Below are 20946 nucleotides of genomic sequence, written 5' to 3'. Positions count from 1 at the left end.
GAGCAAAGCACCAAACCCCCAACTGCTCCCTGGGCGCCGCTGCATCAGCATAAATGGCTGCCCACTGCTCCTGGTGTGTGTGTGTGTGTGTGTGTGTGTGTGTTCGTGTTCACTGCTGTGTGGGTGCACTGGGAAAAAGCAGAAGAAAGAAATACTAGTAATGAAATCAATGTTTTTACGAGAGAAAATTTGTATATTCTTTTATACAGATCTGTACAGATGGATCTAAATACCCACTCAAACAAAAAGTGAGCATAGGAGTGTACATTCCAAGAATTAAGACACAAATAAGTTTAAGGTTAAGTGACAAATTGTCTGTATATTCTACAGAATTAACTGCTATCATAGTAGGATTGCAATGAGTAGAACAGACACACAGGACTGAATTTAACACTTGCATTAAAATTGTATGTGTGATGAATGTGATGTTTTTGAAACAGTAGAGCTTGTGCTTTTTAAATGTAGTAAATAATGTTTGTTAAAAGCGATACAGATTACACGCTTGCCCATGTGCGCAAGATATACAACAGGTGGCGGTAATACTCCTAAGGAGTGAATGGCCATTGAACAAAAAGAAGAAGAAGAAGTCTTCAAGGCGTTCCTTCTGTCCGTCACATCCAGGGTAGCTCGAGGCTAACGACCGTCGGAATGAAAATGCCGTCGTCTTTATTCAACATTGCCCTGGTTTCTTTTATACTGGTTTTTATTGCGTCACATTTCGGAGAGGTGTTAGCCGATGGCAATGGAACGAGGTAAAAATATCTATTAATTTAAACATTGGATCAAATATTTCCTATCAACGCTAGCCGTGCTAGACCACCGGCTTCTGACCCGGAACGCGGATCTAATGTAACTCCCGATTGACCGAAATAAATCTCAGTACTGTCTCAGTAAGGCTGAACGTCTACTGCTAAATTACAATATTATATCTAACGGTATTCCTGTATAAGTGGAAGAGTATGTTTTATTAAACGTTGAGCTCATTATAAACCTCAGTTGATGGGATTTTGCAGCCGCTATTAAGAATTGTGATCATAAATGATCAGATGTATTCAGATGTAAAATTATGCACTTTGTCTGACGTGCCTCTGTCATTGCAATATGTATTGTACGAAAGACTATGTTGAGATCTCTGATCAGAGGTGCATTGTTGCAGATCTCTTTGTTCTGTGGTTGTAGTCGTGGCTTGTTTCAACAGGTACACTTGTTCCTAACCGGGTGTATCATGTTAAATATCTACAATGGACTTTTATGTGTGTATTTCAAGGATTTGGGGACCATATTACCTGGCGGAGCCTGTGAAGATGGGAAGAAGGAGGCAGAAGCAAGGTGCATATGGTGTAATCTTGTCCTTCAATATTCTTTGTGCTTTGTAACATTGTAGTTTAGGTATTTCTATAAAAGGTAGGCCTATGCCAGACTTTAATCTGGTCAGGTTCAGGCCCTTAACCCTATAAAGCCTGCTGTATCATATTTGGAAAACACATTTCACACACAGGGCTTATCAGCATGATCAAAAATTTGCTTAATAATAATAATAATAATAATAATAAACTACTACATGCCTCGTGTCATCTAATTGGTAGTTTATACTTTTTTAAACAAATAAAAAGCATTTTACATTTGACATTTTAAAAAGCATTTTACAGGTGATATTTATATATTTATTTTGCTGTGAAGTCCTTACTGAGTTACTTGCTTACACATATTATTGGTAGACATAGTGACAATATATATAGAGCATTATATGCATTTTATGCAATTAGCTATACTGTAATATCTAATTGATTCACATTATAGTCTATTAGAATTTCATCTTACTTTTTCTCCCATGTATATATCTATATTTACACCAAATTTTTTCTTTCCTCAAATATGAACTCAGTCTTCTCCTTTATTATGCTATGTAAGCCATAAGAGCCCAGTGTATCAAATGTGATACTCAACAAAATATATTTTTTTAAGATAACTATTTAGTAGAAAATTACCAGGATCCCTAGCAGAATGGAATTATGTTAAGTGTTTTTCTGTGAGGCACTGTGAGTTATCTTGAAACATTTGCTTTTGAATGAATTGTTTTAAAAGTGATTTAACAAATGTAATTCTGATCTTGCTTCAGTGGACTCCCTCTGATGGTCATTATTCACAAGACTTGGTGTGGAGCCTGTAAAGGTATGATATATATATATAGATATAAATATATAAGGGTGTGTATATGATGAATATCTGTCATAGGAACTGAAATACAATATATTGTTAAATACAAACAATAATACTGTTATTTAAATTACTACAATTTGAAATAATATATATATATATATATATATATATATATATATATATATATATATATATATATACACATTTTCATCAAAAAAAACTTTGGAATGGTTGTGTTTTTGACGCATGAATGGCTTATTCTGTTACCTCAAAGTGTACAGATGATTAATGATGTTTTAAAAATAACTTTAGCATTAAAGCCCAAGTTTGCTGAATCAAAGGACATCTCTGAGTTGGCTCACAACTTTGTCATGATTAACTTGGAGGTAAGGAGCTCCTCTTCTCATTATTTACAAAATGCATATTTTAATTCTGTCAGAGAGGGTTAGATGGTAGATGGTTATAATGTGTTTTTTTTCCCCTGTATAATTTTTCCCTATAATAATTAGGGGTTTAAACACGTAGTGTAATTGTAAGGATTTTTATTATTATTTTTCAAATGGTCTAGGAGATTGATATTCAGATAGTCTAGGAGCGATTTCATGTTTTTGTTTGCCGTTTTTTTCGCCCCCTATTGGCCGATTGGTGTGAGTCTTTGTCAGGTTCTCCCCAAATTGAGCTTTACCATCTGGCCAAGTTTCAAGTCTCCAGGTCTTACGGTTTGGTCTGCACGATCAGTTTTAAAAATAATAATAAAAATCCGCACCACAAGGATGCACTGTTTCTATGTGTATTTAGCTTTGATTTGAAATAAAACAGCGCATCCTTGTGGCGCGGATGACACAGAAGAGCATACACAGCATACGGTGATATGGAGAGAGACAGAGGAAACCGTTGACAAAGGAATTATTGAATTGTGGTTATGTTTGTTTTCTTCGCTTACAAAAAGTGTTCCCATCGCTTCATATAACCCAGATTGCACTTCTGATGGAAGATGGAGTATTCTGACGACGACTTTCATACCTTTTATGGACCTTGACACTGTTATTTACTTGGCAGTCTATGGCGCCAGTCTCAAGCCTCCTGGTTTTCATCCAAAATATCTTAAATTGTGTTCCAAAGACAAACTGATCTTTTACAGGTTTGGAACAACATAGGGGTAGGTGCTTAATTACAAAATTTTCATTTTGGGTATCCCTTTAAAGTGCATGAAACCCGGTAATCGGTGCTTGTAGATATATTATTTATTTATTTATTTATTTTTTTTGGCTGAAACCACATGTAGTAATAGTGTGTTATTATATTTCACATTCTGATTGCATGTCCCATGTGGCTATAGGATGAAGAGGAGCCAAAAGATGATGCCTTCAGCCCAGATGGCGGATACATTCCAAGAATACTTTTCCTTGGTAGGTCATATACATAAACAAACCTTGCATGCAAATTGACTAGCTTAGAACTTCAACCATTGTTTAAAGGTAGACTCTTCCTTCAAATATTAGTGGCCTAATAAAAGTCCATTTTTGTGGTGGTAGTAAGAGTCAGTCACCTTATGGGTGTGGAAAAGTTTTTACCAATAACCAGAAGAATATGACTCCTTTTATCCCGGTAACCATGGGACGGTTGCAGAATTGCAGAAACACAATGTTTTTATTCTTGTGTGATGCTACATGATCAAGGTGACTATCACACACCATAGATGGAAAAATATATTTTTTTCTTTTGTAGATCCCACTGGTAAAGTCCATTCTGAGATCACAAACAAGAATGGGAACCCCAACTACAAGTACTTCTACAGCAATGCAGATCAAGGTAAGAAATTCCAAGAAAAAGAATATTTAAAAAAGACACACACACATATTATATTCATTTATTATCGCTCACTTTTTTTAGCAGTGCTGTTGTTTGAAGCATTTTTACCTTTCATTTTTCCCATATGGATTTAAAAAAGTCTTTACTACACCATTAACTAAACCAGCTGCAAGTGAACCACAGATTTACTAACTTTTATTTGAAGTATTTAAAAATCAGACAAAAATACAAAGGTACAATACTGTGTAATTAACACTTTATTGAAGGAAAGAGCAATGTTTCCATCCACCTGTTTTTATGCACATTTTAAAATATTGCATAAAAAAATGCTGGATGGAAACACAAAGATTCATTTTTTTATCGATAAGAAATAATATGCATAAACTGTGATAAATTCCTCCATGCGCATCGAAAAAGTCATGTGACTTTGCACAATGGGACAGGATAACTTGACTAGCAGTGGATCGATCTTGCTGCACAGCTTCTGAAATGTTGTTATGGTCATTCTGAAATCCCTGAGCAAACTTCAATAATGCGAAATGATGGCGTCAACAAAAGCATATATCTTTGATTACCAAAGCTCACAGTAGGTCTGCCTTTTAAGGTTTTCTAAGTTAATGTTCAAAAATGAATTTTCCTATGGAGAAAACAATGGGCATTTTTACTTCTGGAAATCTGACTGTTGCACTCTGTAGAATAGGAATGCAGTAGTTATGATGTAACATTTTGCTCAAATATTTTACAGTACATTGAAAAATGTTGTTGTCGTCATGCACACTATAGGGCATTGTTTACTTGATCATAAATACATGATAAATAATGCAATGATATTGACTTGATCTGTTTCTGAAATGAATAGTTTTTGCTTGTTTTGCTTCTAATAGCAAACTTTCCAATGGCAATGCAAAACAGGGCTGACTGTGTGTGCAGTCTGAATTTGAAAGACAAATGAGATTTTAGGCGCAATGTGAGCAAAAAACGAGCGAGATGTCCCTTGACCACATTTCTCTTCTGTGTGCAGTTGTGGCTAGCATGAAGGAAGCTCAAGACAAGCTGACTGGCGATGCCTTCAGGAACGCTCACATCGGAGATGAACTCTAAGAAGGGCAGAAGCAGCATGGAGAGATCTCAGCCAGAATACTGCATCACATTGCTGGCCACATTATCTCCATCCATCCATCTCCAACCTCAGCTCCTCCTGTCTGGTGTTGATCTGCTATAGCACAAGACAAGCTTCAAAAATGAAGGGATTTATAATGCATTCACGGATTACATTTGAAAGTATCACAGCTTGCGGTAGATTGGGCTTATTACTTTGAGAACCAAAGCATACTTACTGTCCATGTCACACAAAGGGTGCTAAAAGGTTTTTTTTCTCGTCTTGCATTTCAGAAATTTAAAGCTGACGTGTTCATATTGATTATTCATGTTGAAAACAATCGCCCCTCTTGACTGCATTCTCCACGTTTTTTAAGAAACATGCCAGTAAGGCAATTCTCATGTGCTTCCAAGCCATATCTTGCAAGCTGCGGTAAAACTAATCCAGTTACCCAGTCACTTTTATGAAGAGCTTTATAATCCCTAAACTGTACCCACCTAAAAACTATTATGTATGTTTTCATGAGCGTACCAGTTCTGTTAAGTTAAAAGTTATTAAAAATGCTAACAGTATCTCTTAAACTTGCCAAGTTTAGTCCTCAATATATGGAGTCACCTTTCATTTTAAAGACAGATTTTTACTATTGACAATACCTGTGAATTAATGCCTGTAATGTGAACTGGTACTTTTTTCTTTTCTTTTTTCTCTTTTGGGATTGAGAGAGAATTGTCCGTCTTTGCCATACTGTATTTTTTTACCAACATGTAAAATGAGGCTACAAATAAAGTTGATATAAAATATTGGAATACAGTGTTAACTTACAGAGTAGAGTGACCAATACTTAAATCTATTATATTTTAGCAACAAGTTTCCAAAAGGTACTTTATGGTAATGAAATACCACCTAGACTAATTGGTGCAAAACTAACTTAATTATTTGCTGCATGGTGTTAAAACTAGACTAAAATTAAGTTGAAAACCCATTTGTAAACCAAACAAAAGTTAAAAAGGATATAAAAGGATCCCTAAACTATTGTTCAAAGGACTTAATAATTAATGCTTTTATTCATCAAGGATGAATTAAGTTTACCAAAAAAGTGACAGTAAGGACATGTATAATGTCACAAGATTTCTATTTTCGAATAAATGCTGTTCATTTGAACCCCATTTCTTAATACATGCGCAGCCTTGGTGAGATTTAAAAAAAAAAAAAACTTAAAATATCTTACAGGCCCCATTTTTTATTTTGAGTGGTAGTGTACAGTACATGCATCTCAAAACTTTGTGGTTCATCGGTATTAAAAGGACAACAATTTTTGTATTCATATTCCACATTATGTTGTTGTTTTGCCTGCTAGGGCTCTTACACAGACCACAACCTCATGATTGTTGCTACAGCAGGGGGCAGTCATTATCCAGATAGTCCTTTTGTTCCACTGTGAAATGAAAAATTGATGGGTTTGCGGTAAGTCAAACCCCAGTGCAAAAACACTAATAACATTCTGAGCATAATTCAATGCTGTTAAATAAGAACTAAATGACATGCTGTGGTTTGAATTCTAAGCAGCAATCTAACCCACCGTTGATAATCTAAAAAAATAGAAAATTCACAATGCAGTTTAATGTATCCTTTTTTCACCTTTAATAAATGGAGGGGGAAAAAAAACAGGCGAAGACAAAAACCTGTGATTTGAGCACAACAGAAATTGTTCATACAAAATTACACTGACAACACAAATGTGAAGGCACAAAAACATACATCTATCATACAAAGTGATCCCTTATGGATTATTTTTTACAATAAACTAATAATAAAATCAACAATGTAACCAATTAATTTGTTTTTGTTTTTTTAATTAACTGGTTGGCACTATTTTTTTATGTGTATATTTTAAATTGACTACAGTGTGATAATCAGCTACTGAAAATGCAATTTCTCAAAGTTTCATTACTTTATTAAATAAATTACAGTCTAAAATCGCGCTCTAAAAAAGACAATTGATGTATATCCATACTTCTATACAAAATTCTCTCTATGCAAAAGTGTGTTTCAAACACCACCCTTTCCCTTGGCTTTTTTTTTAAAAAATTTTTAAATATCATAAACTCCCAGCTAAAACCACAGAAATAAATTCTTTAGATTCTCATCATCATCCTGGTGCAACTGCTGTTGAAGCTCTTTGAAAGGCTTGAGAATGTATTATGTGAAGGAAAATACAGTGGGTGATATTTACTATTATGTTTTTTTTATTTATTTGTAAAAGTATTTTTGTCAATCACCCTTAATTAAAATGTTCAGCATGCTAGCTATAAACTGCATGAATCTGAACAGGATGCTCGATTTCAGCTCAGTTTTTTTAATGTGTGTGGTGGTGGTGTGTGTGTGTGTGTGTGTAGCAGCACTTAAAACCGTCCCTGTTTAGCGTCACCGATGGCTCCCCAGACATCGAACACAAACTCATCTGGGAAGGCAAAGTCACCGAGAGGCCTCGTCCAGAGCCATGGCAAACTCATCAGGGTTCTTCTTATCTCTGCCCACCTCGACCATTGTGGCGGCTGTAACGCAAGTCCGTGAAATGGAGGATATCAGTCATCTCGTTTTGCAATACTTAAAGCCTGACACATTTTTAATAATATTTGTTAATGCAACCAAACCTTTGCAAAAAGTCACTTCGGCACCCCAGATTTGACCCAGATTTTTTTTTATACAATTTATATATATATAAAATGTATTTATTTGTTTTAAATATAAGCAATGCAGAAATTAAAAGTGTATAAAATGCACACTACCAGTGCAAAGTTTCTTTTCCTTTTTTTTTTGTAATTAATGTTTATTCAGTAAGGATGCATTAAATGATCAAAAAGTGTCAGTACAGACACAATGTTTAACAGATTTCCATCTCAATTAAATGCTGTTCTTTTGAACATTCTCTATTTAATAAAAGATTATAAAATAATATTTAACAATATTACTGTTTAAAAATTGCATGTTGTTCAATAAAATTCAGCCTTGGTGAGCATAAGAGACTTTTTTCAAAACGTTAAAAATCTTACTGACCCCCAAATCTTTCATTGGTAGTGTATTGTCTATAAAACACACTTTCATAAATAATAATAAACATAGCACCTTTATACAAGATATGCAGCTCAAAGTGCTTCACAACATATAATGCAGGCATGAAAAGAAACATTGACAATAACAATTTCACAGAAATCTCACCTAATTCAGTGTCTCGAATGCCCATGTAACTCTCAAGAAGGTCATCCACTTTTCTTCACTGCCTTCTCGTCAAACTCTGAGGGCTGTGGAGTAAGAGAAAATCTTTAGATATACTCCTCAGTTGAATGTCATCATGACTCTTAATTCTATCAGTGACCATGTTATTACATGTTTCTGCTTCCAACATGAAATATGAAATGAAAGGTCAATTTTATTTCAAAATTCTTCTGAATTTAGTTTTTTGTTGCACAATTCTGACTTACGGTGTGTGTGTGTGTTCACTGCTGTGTGTGTACACTTTGGAATGGGTTAAAAGCAGAGCACGAAATTCTGAGTATGGGGTCACCATACTTGGCTGTATGTCATGTCACTTTTTTCACTTTCTTAGTTTTCTTTTTTCTGAAATCTTAATTTCCATCTCTCACAATTCTCAACTTTTTTCTTGAAATGCTTTACATCTTGCCAATCCCCAACTTTCCCTATACCAAAATCGAGCGTTACAAAAAACGTGGTCAGAATTGCCAGACATACCTAAGGAATAACAATACAAAAGCCAGAATTGTAAAAATAAACGAGAAAAACAAGCTTACCATCTCCTCGAGAATTGCAAGACCCTTGGATAATCTGAGGGTTTCTAACTGTGACTATCTTGCCATCGTCCCTGACCAATTTGCCTCCGCCTCACCGAAATGACCTTGGTCAAGCATCTTATAAGTGAAAGAAACTTTTTACAGTTATGTTACCCCAGTGGGGGTCAATTGTTGACTGTTTGGTTTGCATGGTATCTGTTTTGGGTTGGTTGAAAGTTGGAGTGAGTGCGTCATAATGACTGATGGTTTCTACACCTGTGTGATGCGGCCATGCCGTCCCAACTAAGCCATCCCTTCAGTCGAATTTGCTCTCCCCCTACGTGCCTGATTGTCTTGGTTTTGTTTCCGTTTTTGGTGTTATTCTTTGACCTTGGACGGTTACGTTTACTTTAATAAATGCATCCTTTTTTGCATTACAACTTCACAAAGTCTTTCCATTTTTGTACATTAAATGAGCCGGCCGTGGACAATTCAAAAATGAACATTTATCAACACAGTAACATTTAATAGACCACATAATACATAGCAATAGGGTAAACAGTAACAATAACAGTTCTAGAATTCATCAATACTTATTTTTCCATCTAGACTTCAAAAAATTATTCAATAAAAAGTTCTAAGCCTCTAAGTCTTGTAATCTCACATAAGAAAGTGTGGATATGAGGCAAAAAAAGATGCATTTAATGTATTTCATAAGACAATTATCTACTAATCAAGTATGGTGAATTATGGTAAAAGAAAATTGAGTATAAAACGTAAATACATAAAAGTAATTTAAGTCTGGATTTTGTCTATTGCAAGTTTTTTTTCCAAGCTTTCTTGCTGCAGTACACATTGCCATGACTTCACTAATTGGTTGATCTCTCTTGAGGATTATGGGTAGTGTAGTTCTTCATTAGGAATTAAGCAATTACACATTTTTCTTTAAAAATGAAATTAAAAAATAATTGACTTTTGGCTTCTTCAGAAGCGAATACAATCACTTATCAACCTTAGAGCTCAAGAGCAGTCTTGTAGCATAAGATGTATACTTTAATGTAAAAAAATACATTTTCTGGTATTGAGAATATAAATGGGATTTTTCAGTTCAGAAACTACTGTTGCACTATACTGTCTAGATTTTTTTTTTTCAAACACCAGTCACAAAATGTTCTAAAACCAAAAATATCCAGACAAAAATTAGTATTTCAACAAGAATGAATGGACAAACCGAAGGCTTTCATGGGCTCCACGAGTTTGATGGTGAAGGATTGATCCTTGGGTAGCTCCTTCAGCATTCGTGCCACCTCAAAATGCCGCATTCCAACGATGTTCTTTTCTTTCCCATTATGCATTCGACATGATCGACCACACAGAAATCACCTTTACACCCCATCCCACCACACAGGGGCCCTCTTTGAGAAAAAACAAAGAGCGAATACGCTGCCAAATGGACACAGAGGAACAAAAAACAAAAACAGACATGCTTCATATTTTAATAATAACTTTTGTTAACATGTTAACAGTAAACAATTGAACAAATGCATTTTTGGCACACTTTTAATTTAACCATTAACCAGTCTTAAAATAATAGTGTATAAAGAGTGAAAAAAAAAAAAAAAAAAAGGGTCTAAAACTCTACTAACACTTTGCTTTGAAGATACATATCCAGCAATTAGAGTACTACAGCATGTGATCTTACAAACACAGGGTGGCGTTCTTCTAAATTAAATCATTAACTTTTCTCAATCAAAAGCCTGGCTAAAAGAGATTAAAAATTACTTTTATTTGTGCACAGGGATATCTTACAATTTACAGAAAATCATAAAATACTTTTACTTTCAAAAACATGCAAATTGTTATCTGTACATGGGCAGTGCTAGTACTACAAGCTATGAGCACTGCACTTGGAAAAACTAATTACACCTGCTAAAGGGGTGGCATCCCAAAATAGCACTGATCTAACAAAAGCGTCCATTGTGAGTCTACCTTTATGAAGGGCGTATCCAGCTCCATTGTCTGTGATGGTGAGCCCAAGTGCCTCCTCAGCTTTGTACACCTCCACCTCCTTTTGAGCCCTTTTATGTGAGCGAAGATGAAGTCCTCCAGTCCTATCTGCCCTCCCGCAGCTGTTTTCCATATCAATTTTGTGGGTGTTGAGTGTGCAAAATAGGATCTGTTGTAATGCATCGAGAGAAGAGTTTCAACTATGAGATGGCAAGTTTTAAAGTCAGAGAACAATGAGAACATTGAGGATTTATGCAAATGTACTAAATTTAGTTTAGTAGCTAATCCCACAGCCAAAAATATAAAATGTTCATTTGTTGTTTAAAGGGATCATGAAATGAAGAATCAAAATGTTCCTGACATTTACACGTATAAAATGTTACTCTAGAATAAAAGCATACTGAAAGTTTCAAAACTCAAAAGTAATCCCCAGTTTAAAGGTATGCTTACATATAACAACACACATAGTAGAAATTGTTTTTAAAAAAAAGTTATGTTGATTATAATGTAAATTTTTAGGGGTTTTTTGTTTGAGTTTTTTTATATTAAAAATTTTTAAAGTTTTTCCTTTGAGTTTTTGAAAATTATTGTGACTCAGCAAGTAACTAGGGCGTCATTGATGTATGTAATCATGAGAGGTGTGTTTTTGAAAAACTCATATCTGTCCATTAATCACAAGAGCAATACTGCTGTTAGGTAAAAAAAAAAAAGACATTTTTGGTGCCAAAAATGTATATATATAAAATCACATTTTCATGACCATCACATCATAACCTGTGATTGTGTGCTCATGTACATATGTTCTTTGATCGTTTTTTGTTTTTAATGAGGACAAAACTTTTATCGTTTTATAAGTGCACCTCAGTGAAACATTATAAAATAATTTCATGACTCCTGTAACTTCACCGAACATACTGTAACATTTTTAAAAGATAAATCAGAAAAACATACTCTACTGACTCTAAGTAACTTTGCAAATACATCATCTTATTCTACTTATAAACCTAACATTCTGTTAATACTGGCTTTATTTGTCATGTCTTGCAAAGCTATTTTTACTTAGTACTGTAGAATGTCTTAAAATGGACTATCGAACATCAAGTGTAACCAAACTTTGTGCATTCACTAAAAAAAAAAGTGTTCTCTTGAAAACCTTTCCAGAGAACCTCTCCAGAGAAACTGCAAAAAACATCTGCATTTTCTCACTAAAAGTGTTGCATTCCTCTGAAAACTTTGCTTTTACTCACAAAAGCATTGCAATACAGTTTTTTCCTCCCACCTCAAAAGTATTTTGAGAGAATACATAACAAAGACAATTGACAAAGTTTCTCACCGGAACTATTAATCCCATTGCAAAAAAATAGTTTTTCTCCCATCTCTCTCTCTCTTCTCTCTCTCTTTTCGTGTCCCCTTTAAGGCCTTAAGGCCTCATTTCAGAACACAGAGTGCAAAAAGAAAAAAATAATCATAACCAATAAAATTTCCCTTTATTCTATCAAAATCTATCAGGACTGTACTGCATTAGCTCCCAAATTATGTCCTACAACTGTCCAGGGTTTCCCTTAAAGATAACAACATAAATAAAGGACACAAATAATTAACATTAATTTTAGTAATAATATTAATAATAATAATTTGTTCTGTAAGTGTTTCAATTAATACAGTAGGATCTTTTTTTTTTTTAATTTATGATCCAACAATGATTTCTTTTTGATTGTTTCCCAATTACGATACAAATAAAATCCCTGGAATCCTGTACACCCTATAAATATACATTTCACTAGGTATAAACAGTTTATATATATAAAAAAAATCTGATTTAAAAATTGTTAATTTTTCAGCAACAAGTTTATCAGCCATTAACATTTCACAACATTCTCATTTTACAGAATTCCCCCCCTTAATCAATGCAGAAAATGTAAAAGAAGTGCAGATTAAGGATATAAGATGCATTTAAAATAATAGTTTTTACTATCTATTATGTAAAATAAAATAAAATATACTTAAAAAAAATACTGGCATATTATACACACAATTTAATACTAATACACAAAATGCAAGAAGAACTTATGCTATTTGTTAGGCTATTGCTCTGACAACCCAGGCCTTTCCATGATGCTGCCAATCCAATAACACTGTTTTGTTGACCTCCAAATGCAGATATCCACACAGACAGATGGAGTCACCCTGGTGTCAGTCATCTAGAAATCTGGCATCATGTCTTTCACTGTGACTTCCTGGCAGCAGCCAAGGAAACATGAGACCTGGCAACCTGATACCCCAGATTTAAGGTTCACAGCTGATGAGTTGGGCCATTCAACGCTTGGTGAAAACTAGTAGTATTATATAACAAGTCAAGAAAGACTATTTGTTTCATGATAAACTGATTGTATACATGTACAAACACGCACATTTTTCTAGGTAAAGGACAACCTTTTGGACACAATTTGAGACGTGAGGAGAAAAGATCAGTCCATATCAGCTCTTTATAACGACCTTTGGTGGAGCAGCCACTCCAACAAAGACGGCTTGTTTTTTCTCCCCCTTTTGTTCACTGCGGGCACTTTGGACCACACATCAGCTGGAACATGCAATACAAGACTGTTTGCCCTGGTTACCGGAGCCTATCAAAAGGCCTGGGATTAAGAGGGAGATTGCGTAGGGACACAAGGGGGGAAGGAGAGGGCTGTTGGCCACTAGACGGCCAGCTTTGCTTTCACTCTGGCAGCCTGGGAGGCGGATCTTTGCCATATCTGTGGGCGGATTCATAGACACCTACACTGTGTTACCAAGGCTGCGACTGAAATCATGCTTCCTCTTAAACATCACATGTTTTTAGAGACACAGGACGTCACTCAGCAGCTACGCCCGTGATGTACCACACCCACTTCAATGATGAGAAAAAAACCATCCTACAACTGGCAAATGTTTCACCTTCGATACAAGGCACACCCACAGACAGGATTCCGACAGGCCAACCTCTGCAGAATCACATTCTTGAGGACAAGCAGGAAGTCAACTGAGCTGATCAAAACAATCTTGTCAGCCAATATACAGAATTATAGTAATCTACTACAACACTTCTGAGGAAATAAAGTGGATTGTGGGACAAATCTCCATTTTTGGTTGGATAAATAGACGGAGAGGCCTGTTTCTTTGGCAACCAGGTGCAATTTTGTGGTCTTGGCAAGGCAATCTGTTCTAATTAAAATGAATGAATGAATGAATGAATGAATGAATGAATGAATGAATGAATGAATGAAAGAGCGGAGCCTAAAGATTAATCAGGCATTAATATGAGTCCAAAAAAAAAGAACTAACGTGATGTATATAGTGGGTTGGGGCTTTGAAAGATTAACAGACTTTAACAGGTCAAAATGCTGAAGCAGCCAGGATTAACACCACATGAACATGTTTGTTGATGAGGTGAAGAGAATCATCAAATCATTCATTACAACGACTGACTAACCAGCTAGCTTAAAGATTACTGCATAAATCCTATTCACAACAGCAAATAAGACTCAATCAACATTTTTCCATAGGTAATCATAACATTGGCTGAGGTAAAGGATGCTTTCAAAAACTTCACTGTTAATGCCCTGTCAATGAAGAGAGTGTCGATCCTGCTAGTGGAAATCTCAAGTGGGTCAACTTTGTTTTTAACATACTTTACATGAGACCTGTTAAAGAGAGTTTCCTAAAAAAATTACATTTCTGTCTTCATTTACTCACTTTCATTTCAAAACCCGGTATGACCCTTATTTCTTTATTTCTACAAATTTTCAGTTCAGATGCTTATGTCCAAAACCAAAACGGTTGCTTTTATTTTTGGTGTGGTTCGCTTTCACACGGCAAAGTTTAAAACGGACTAAATTTGTTAATTCAAGTCTCGCGCGAGTAAACTGTTCTCTCATTTGTCAAAGTTCCACGGTTTATTTTCCAGGATTCCACCGCTGTCATCCGTCAGGATATAGAACGACAACAGCTTTGCGGGCTTATTGTTGTTGTTTTTTTGGTAACTTTCGTTATATTAATTTATCATTTTGAGTAGAAGTACAGGATTCATCGGGAAAACATTTTTTAAAATGCACCCTAATAGGAAGAAGAGCAATAAGACAACATTATAAAATGAAAAAAGTGCGCTTTGATTTTGAATGGCAAGACATGCTCACCCAGACATTCAACAGGTTTATTTTGAAGTATTAGCAAAAACAACAAAGCTAATACTTTTCACAGAAATTTACGTAATTACCCATCATACATTGTGATAAAAGCCTGGTTCGTTTGTTCCGTTAGATCGGATTGATTTCTCACTACACAACCAAACCACTCCAGGGTTCGTTTTTCAATCGAGCCGAGACCACCTCGTTCAGGTGATCTCGGATCGATTGTTTTGGCCCGGTTGCCGGGTTCACATATGCCCAAACAAACTGAACTAAGGGTGTAAAAGCACCCTAACATTTCTGGGAAAACTATCGTACTGTGGTAGCCAAAATAAATGGCATGTTTCTGCTATTTTTTCATTAAGTAAAGGTAACAATCCCATATAACATCTATTATGGAACGTGTTGTTTAAATTACACAGACTGACGTCTGAAGTTAGAAACATAACACATCTAAAACGGTTTCAATAGAGGCGCGACTGAAATGTGTTGTGTTGAATACATTCCATTCAGTGACAACAGCAAGTACATACTTGAAGGACACGTTACAACACTGATAATTATATTCCTTATAATGACCCATGAGCGGGATCAGCCTCTGCTTTCAAGGTGACAAGTATTGCAACATATGACAAGCATGTAAAGACTTCTAAATGAAAGTGAGATGAAAATGGCAAAGACATGCACGAGGACAACTGATTTATGAATCAATACTTTGTAAGGGACAATAGTCAATATATCCCCAAAGAGTTTACGTAAGGTATTTTTTCAAATTCTCATTATAGTAATGCATCTTTTACTTTTGAGCTTTGTATTTGTCATACCTTAACAAAATATTATTCCACTGAAAATATAAGTGATCGTTTTCTTGAGTAAAAGTACAAAAGCACTTGATTTATTCTCAAAACATTAAACTTAAATATACTAAAGTATTAATTTAGGTTACTGATAATTCAAGAGTAAAAAAAGGTGTACCATATAGTATTTAAGAATGAAGACAAACAAAATGTGTACTTGTGTGCTAGGTTGAAAATATCAAAACACTGGGGGAAAATGTGGTAATATTTAATTCAATATATTCACTGATTAAAATTACTGTCCACCACTGGTAATTCTCCAACTATGACACAATAATGTAATATAGTAATAAAAAATCACTGTGACAGGACACAATTTTATTAAACTAGCATAAAGGCAGTGCAGCAAATACTAACTTTATGCATAAATACTGTTCAAACAATAAATCAATTATTTGAAAAATGGTAATACGAATTCTTAATAATCCCATATATTTTTCTATCTATTTTCTATCTATCTGTCTATATATCTAGCACCAATAGGTTCTTGTTACGTGTTAGTCATGAATCATAATGCTAGTAGCTGCTGGTGTGGGTAGGTGGGATATTTCTAAGATATGACTAGACACAAATTTGTGTAGTGCAGAATGAGTCATGAAATATTTTTGCTGGTTTTCCCAGGAATAAATAGACATTTTTTTTCTATATTAGCTACCTTCAGTGGCACAAAAACTCTAGTTTATAAGTCTTTAAAACACACATTAAAATAAGTTGAATTTTTTATATGCAAAATATAAAATGCTTTACTTCCTTCGAATTTTAAAATTTCCTGCTTGGCATTACAAAATTCACCTTAGCATACAACATACCATATCACTGAATAATTCAACACTGTCATAACTGGAATTAAGTGTTTAGCTAGATTTCAAATGGTTACTGAGAACTGGTCTTGTATCTACAATGGATGATACTGTCTATGAAGCATTACAGGAATCTAGATTGTACATATCTTCACTGGAGTCCATTGTCACAACTATAGTTTACATGAAAGTGTATGTTGATGTCACACAGAGATAGACTGTGTGTACCTGCCAAACCAGATAACATTGATGCTAATCAACATTGCTGCAGTCTTTCCAGTTTTTCAAAAAAGGTCTACTGCTAATTCAAAGACAACACAAAAATCAACCAACACTCCTATTGATCCTGCAAATCATAGAAAGCAAAACCGACTGTTGAGCAGACAACGCAGTGTCCAGACAGCAGCACCTGCATGCAAATGCTAAACAAATGATATGTTAGCTCCATGAAAACGACACATGCAGTGAAGTCACGCAGTCGAGCTCGTGAAAACAAGAGTTCAACTGCCATAGTAATAAACAGACTTTGACCAGTGAAGTTCTGTAAAATTAGATGAATGTCTTTTTTACCTCGTATTAAACCACCAGCAGTGAGACATTTTGCTTCAGTCATGCCATTCATTTGACAAAAAGGAGTCTCTTTGTCACATTAATTTTTTTGCATAGGAAGGTAATGAATGTTGTACACGCGTTAACAAGTTAACAGAGGGCAGTCTAACCTAATCGACACACTGCCCTTTTAACTGGGTATACCTTATTTTCACGAAGCCGACAAGGAGAAGGTTTTAATGTCTTGGGTGATTACGATATTGGGATTATTTTAAGTATACCAAACAATCCATAACATATGACAGCTTTTCAAACAGTAGCCACCTTATCAAATCATCCCTAAAAAAACATGTAAAAAAAACAAATTATTTGTAAATAGCGTTAAGGTGAAGACCACCTCAAATTCTTCTGGGAAATGAAATGCCTGCACAGTATATGCACTACTCCGCTCCCTCCATCCCCGGGGAGGCGGAGCGATTTAATATGTTTAGGGTTGTGCCCACTGTAACAGGATGTGAGGGGACTTCCTCTGAGGACCTGCAATAAACCCCACCATTTCAACATGCAAATATTAATGGTACATTTCTAAAGAAAATACGCTGGATTGAGGTACAGCAATGGTTTAAAAATTCACAAGGCCATTGGTGATTTATAATTCAGATTACTATCAAATCCATCTGTTAGCTGACCTTTAAACACCACACACTTGATAGGTCTGTCCAAACAGTCTGGCACTAGTCTGACTGGGTTTTTAGGATGAACCCCCTTAAGTGCTTTAAGTAGAGCAACTATTCTAGGAAACTTTCTCAAATGAGGACCAACTGATACATGAGAGGCCAGACAACACTATTCACTGACACTCTGAAGAATAAAAGTTTCAGTTACAACCAATAGGATTTTTTAACACCTGATGCATTAGGAGAATCTTTTATTACTCGATACTTTTTTAGTTTTTCTATTGATTTAGAAAGTATCTATGCACTGCTTTTGAGCACCCAGAATCGAATACACTGAACTCAGAATCCTATAACACTATATCAACAACTATTTTTAATCTCTAATAACCAAACTCCAATTTTTAGAACCGTCTAAGTTCCACATACCTAATTAAGGAACTTGGATACATCCTTGGAAAATAAAATAAAAATAAAAATCATCCAGTGAGAATAACTACATTAATAATAATGTAATGATAATAATAACATTTCCAACCCAATCCTGAGAAAACACCTAGTTTACAGTGTGGTGGTTTCATTTGAATTTGTAAGAAATTTGTAAAAAAAAAAAAACAATTTGTATGTAAAACATTATAAATTGCAATGAGGTTGTTGGCATTTCACCTAAAGATTTTATTACAAATATTATAAGCTAAAAGTGGTGCTTTTAGCTTAAGTGAAAGTGAAAGTGAAAGTGAACGTGACATTCAGCCAAGTATGGTGAACCCATACTCAGAATTCGTGCTCTGCATTTAACCCATCCGAAGTGCACACACACAGAGCAGTGAACACACACACACACACACTGTTGAACACACACCCGGAGCAGTGGGCAGCCATTTTATGCTGTGGCGCGCCGGGGAGCAGTTGGGGGTTCGATGCCTTGCTCATGGGCACCTAAGTCATGGTATTGACTTAGGTGCCATATATGACTTAGGTGACATATATGTGGTGTATGTGATGCTTTTAAAATAATGTATATGGGTCAATGTTATACCACTTCTAATTTTTTATATAATCTATTAGTAAAAAATTATATTAAATAGTAATGCACGTAACACAAATATTAACTCGAAAACACACTTAGGAACTATGCCAATGATTAAACTAGAAAAGTTTTTTGAAGAAGCAATTTCTTGAATAAAAGAAAGAAAAAATTTTTTTGCTTTTATTCTAAGGATAAAAAAGAACCATCAGTGTGTTGTAAACATCATACAGTAAATCTATCATGTAACAAGAACATCACATAACAGAGAGGACCCCTTTAGACCCTTATGACTGTCAAGGTCATCAAGTCCTAAGCTTTTTATGAAGAGGTTTTGTTAAGGTTAAATGGATTAACAATAGGAAAACCTTTTGGTATTCATGACTTTTGTATTCACAATGTTTGCAAAAAAATTTAGCTTTACCACTTCGGTGAAATTAATGTCTGGGTAAAGTATTTTAGAACATTTTACTTGGTGATTACCACCACGTTTTCCTAAAAACAGTATGGATATACAGTATATATAGCTATATATATATATATATATATATATATATATATATGATATATATTCTAAGCACTTTTCACGTTTTAAACACGTTTTTTCCTTTATATCATATAAAATACCCCTATTTGCCATTGACCAATTTTCATTATTTTAAAAAGATTCCACTTTCAGAATACAACCTTATTTCTGAAAACCAAAGCTGGTTATCATCAGACAAAAATGTCAACGACGTCCCACGATTTTCAGTTCCCTGTACCCAGAAAGACGCACCTTATGCAAACACCAGCAGGTAATGTAGTTCGAGGAGTTTTTGATTTGCATGTCAACTTAGTTTGTGTAATTCATTTCTGACTCACCGCCTGCCTACTGACTCGAGTTCACGCTGAGATTCTGAAATATATTTAACAAGTTGACATTTACCTCATCCGGATGTAAATTAAACGCTTCAGCTATTTTGCCGTACAGCTCTTTGACGTTCGTGAAGCCCTCGATGCGGCCCGTCGGACTCCCGTGCGCGAGCTGCGTGTGAAACACCAGTTTCGGTCGCATGCTGGCAGGTGGAGCAGGCAGACCGCCACCGTTCACCGCGGGCTTCCCAACACTTGCGTGTCCGCTGACCTCCTCGTTTTCCACTAAGTTCGAGCTTTCCTTCGACTTGTTTTTCTTTTTCCTGAGTCCCAAAGGCATGTTCGCTCCTCCTGTAAATCCGTAGGGGGGATGAAGTACACGGGAACCGGACAGCTAAAACATTGAAGGACGGAAATCAACCTGTTGAATATGTCCTTTTTGTTCCCACTTTCGAAACCGAGCCAGGGGTTAAAAACGGTAGTATTCAACGGATAATAGATTAGAAATAGACGTTGTGCTGGTCTACTGTAAACTCTCTTGCCGTTGAGGCGCGGACAATGAACAACTCTATGGCCGAACGCACGCGCGCTACAGGACGCCGTGACGTCATCCAGAAACTCATTTACCTGGCTCAGGTGTCAATTAATTATTTTTTTTAAACTCCAACCGGTGAAAGCAGAAGATAAACACGCGCCTACCAATAAAGATTATTATATCATAAATAGTAGCCTACTAAAGATACACTTTCCTCTCAAAAGTCAGATTACGTAACAGTTACAGTAGTGTAGAAACTATAGCTAGATAACCAATAATCATTTTGAATTTCTAATAGGCCTAATCTATTTCGCCCAGTAGTGTGTAAATAATTTTTACATCTTCGTACCATTCACTTTTAATCATTTAGTCTTGTTTGCCATAATTGTTTTCACTGAGTTTTAAAATCTCGTTTCTGCTTTCAGAAATCATATCTATCACAGATACGATGACTTATTCTGAGTAGCAAAGGGTGCTGACTATTCTGGATCTTATTTCCCTCATATAGACTGATTTTTAACATGTGGCGTCCTCTGGCGGATATTTCAATGAATCACGTGTACAGTAGTTGAGGGTTCTGTACCTCCTACAATTTTATTCAGTTGTATCATAAAGATTTA

General features: G+C 35.3%; 1 protein-coding gene and 2 pseudogenes across 1 annotated transcript; 1 reads left to right on the top strand and 2 right to left on the bottom strand.

Annotated features, from left to right (window-relative positions):
* The first annotated feature begins 574 nt into the window (after positions 1-574).
* Positions 575-5877, top strand: LOC109094186 (thioredoxin domain containing 12 (endoplasmic reticulum)). Its single transcript, XM_042719296.1, is given in 8 exon segments — positions 575-748; positions 1265-1299; positions 1301-1329; positions 2120-2172; positions 2473-2546; positions 3500-3569; positions 3889-3972; positions 4994-5877. Coding segments are annotated over 8 exon segments (525 nt in total). The 5' UTR covers positions 575-648; the 3' UTR covers positions 5074-5877.
* Positions 5878-7301: 1424 nt separating this feature from the next.
* Positions 7302-10181, bottom strand: LOC122136394 (annotated as a pseudogene).
* Positions 10182-10608: 427 nt separating this feature from the next.
* On the bottom strand, positions 10609-20561 carry LOC122136393 (annotated as a pseudogene).
* Positions 20562-20946: the final 385 nt, after the last annotated feature.

Source organism: Cyprinus carpio, chromosome B2 (genome assembly GCF_018340385.1).
Source record: "Cyprinus carpio isolate SPL01 chromosome B2, ASM1834038v1, whole genome shotgun sequence".
NCBI classification, from domain to species: domain Eukaryota; kingdom Metazoa; phylum Chordata; class Actinopteri; order Cypriniformes; family Cyprinidae; genus Cyprinus; species Cyprinus carpio.
The sequence above is the reverse complement of the archived record's forward strand: the minus strand, read 5'-3'. Positions and strand labels throughout refer to the sequence as shown.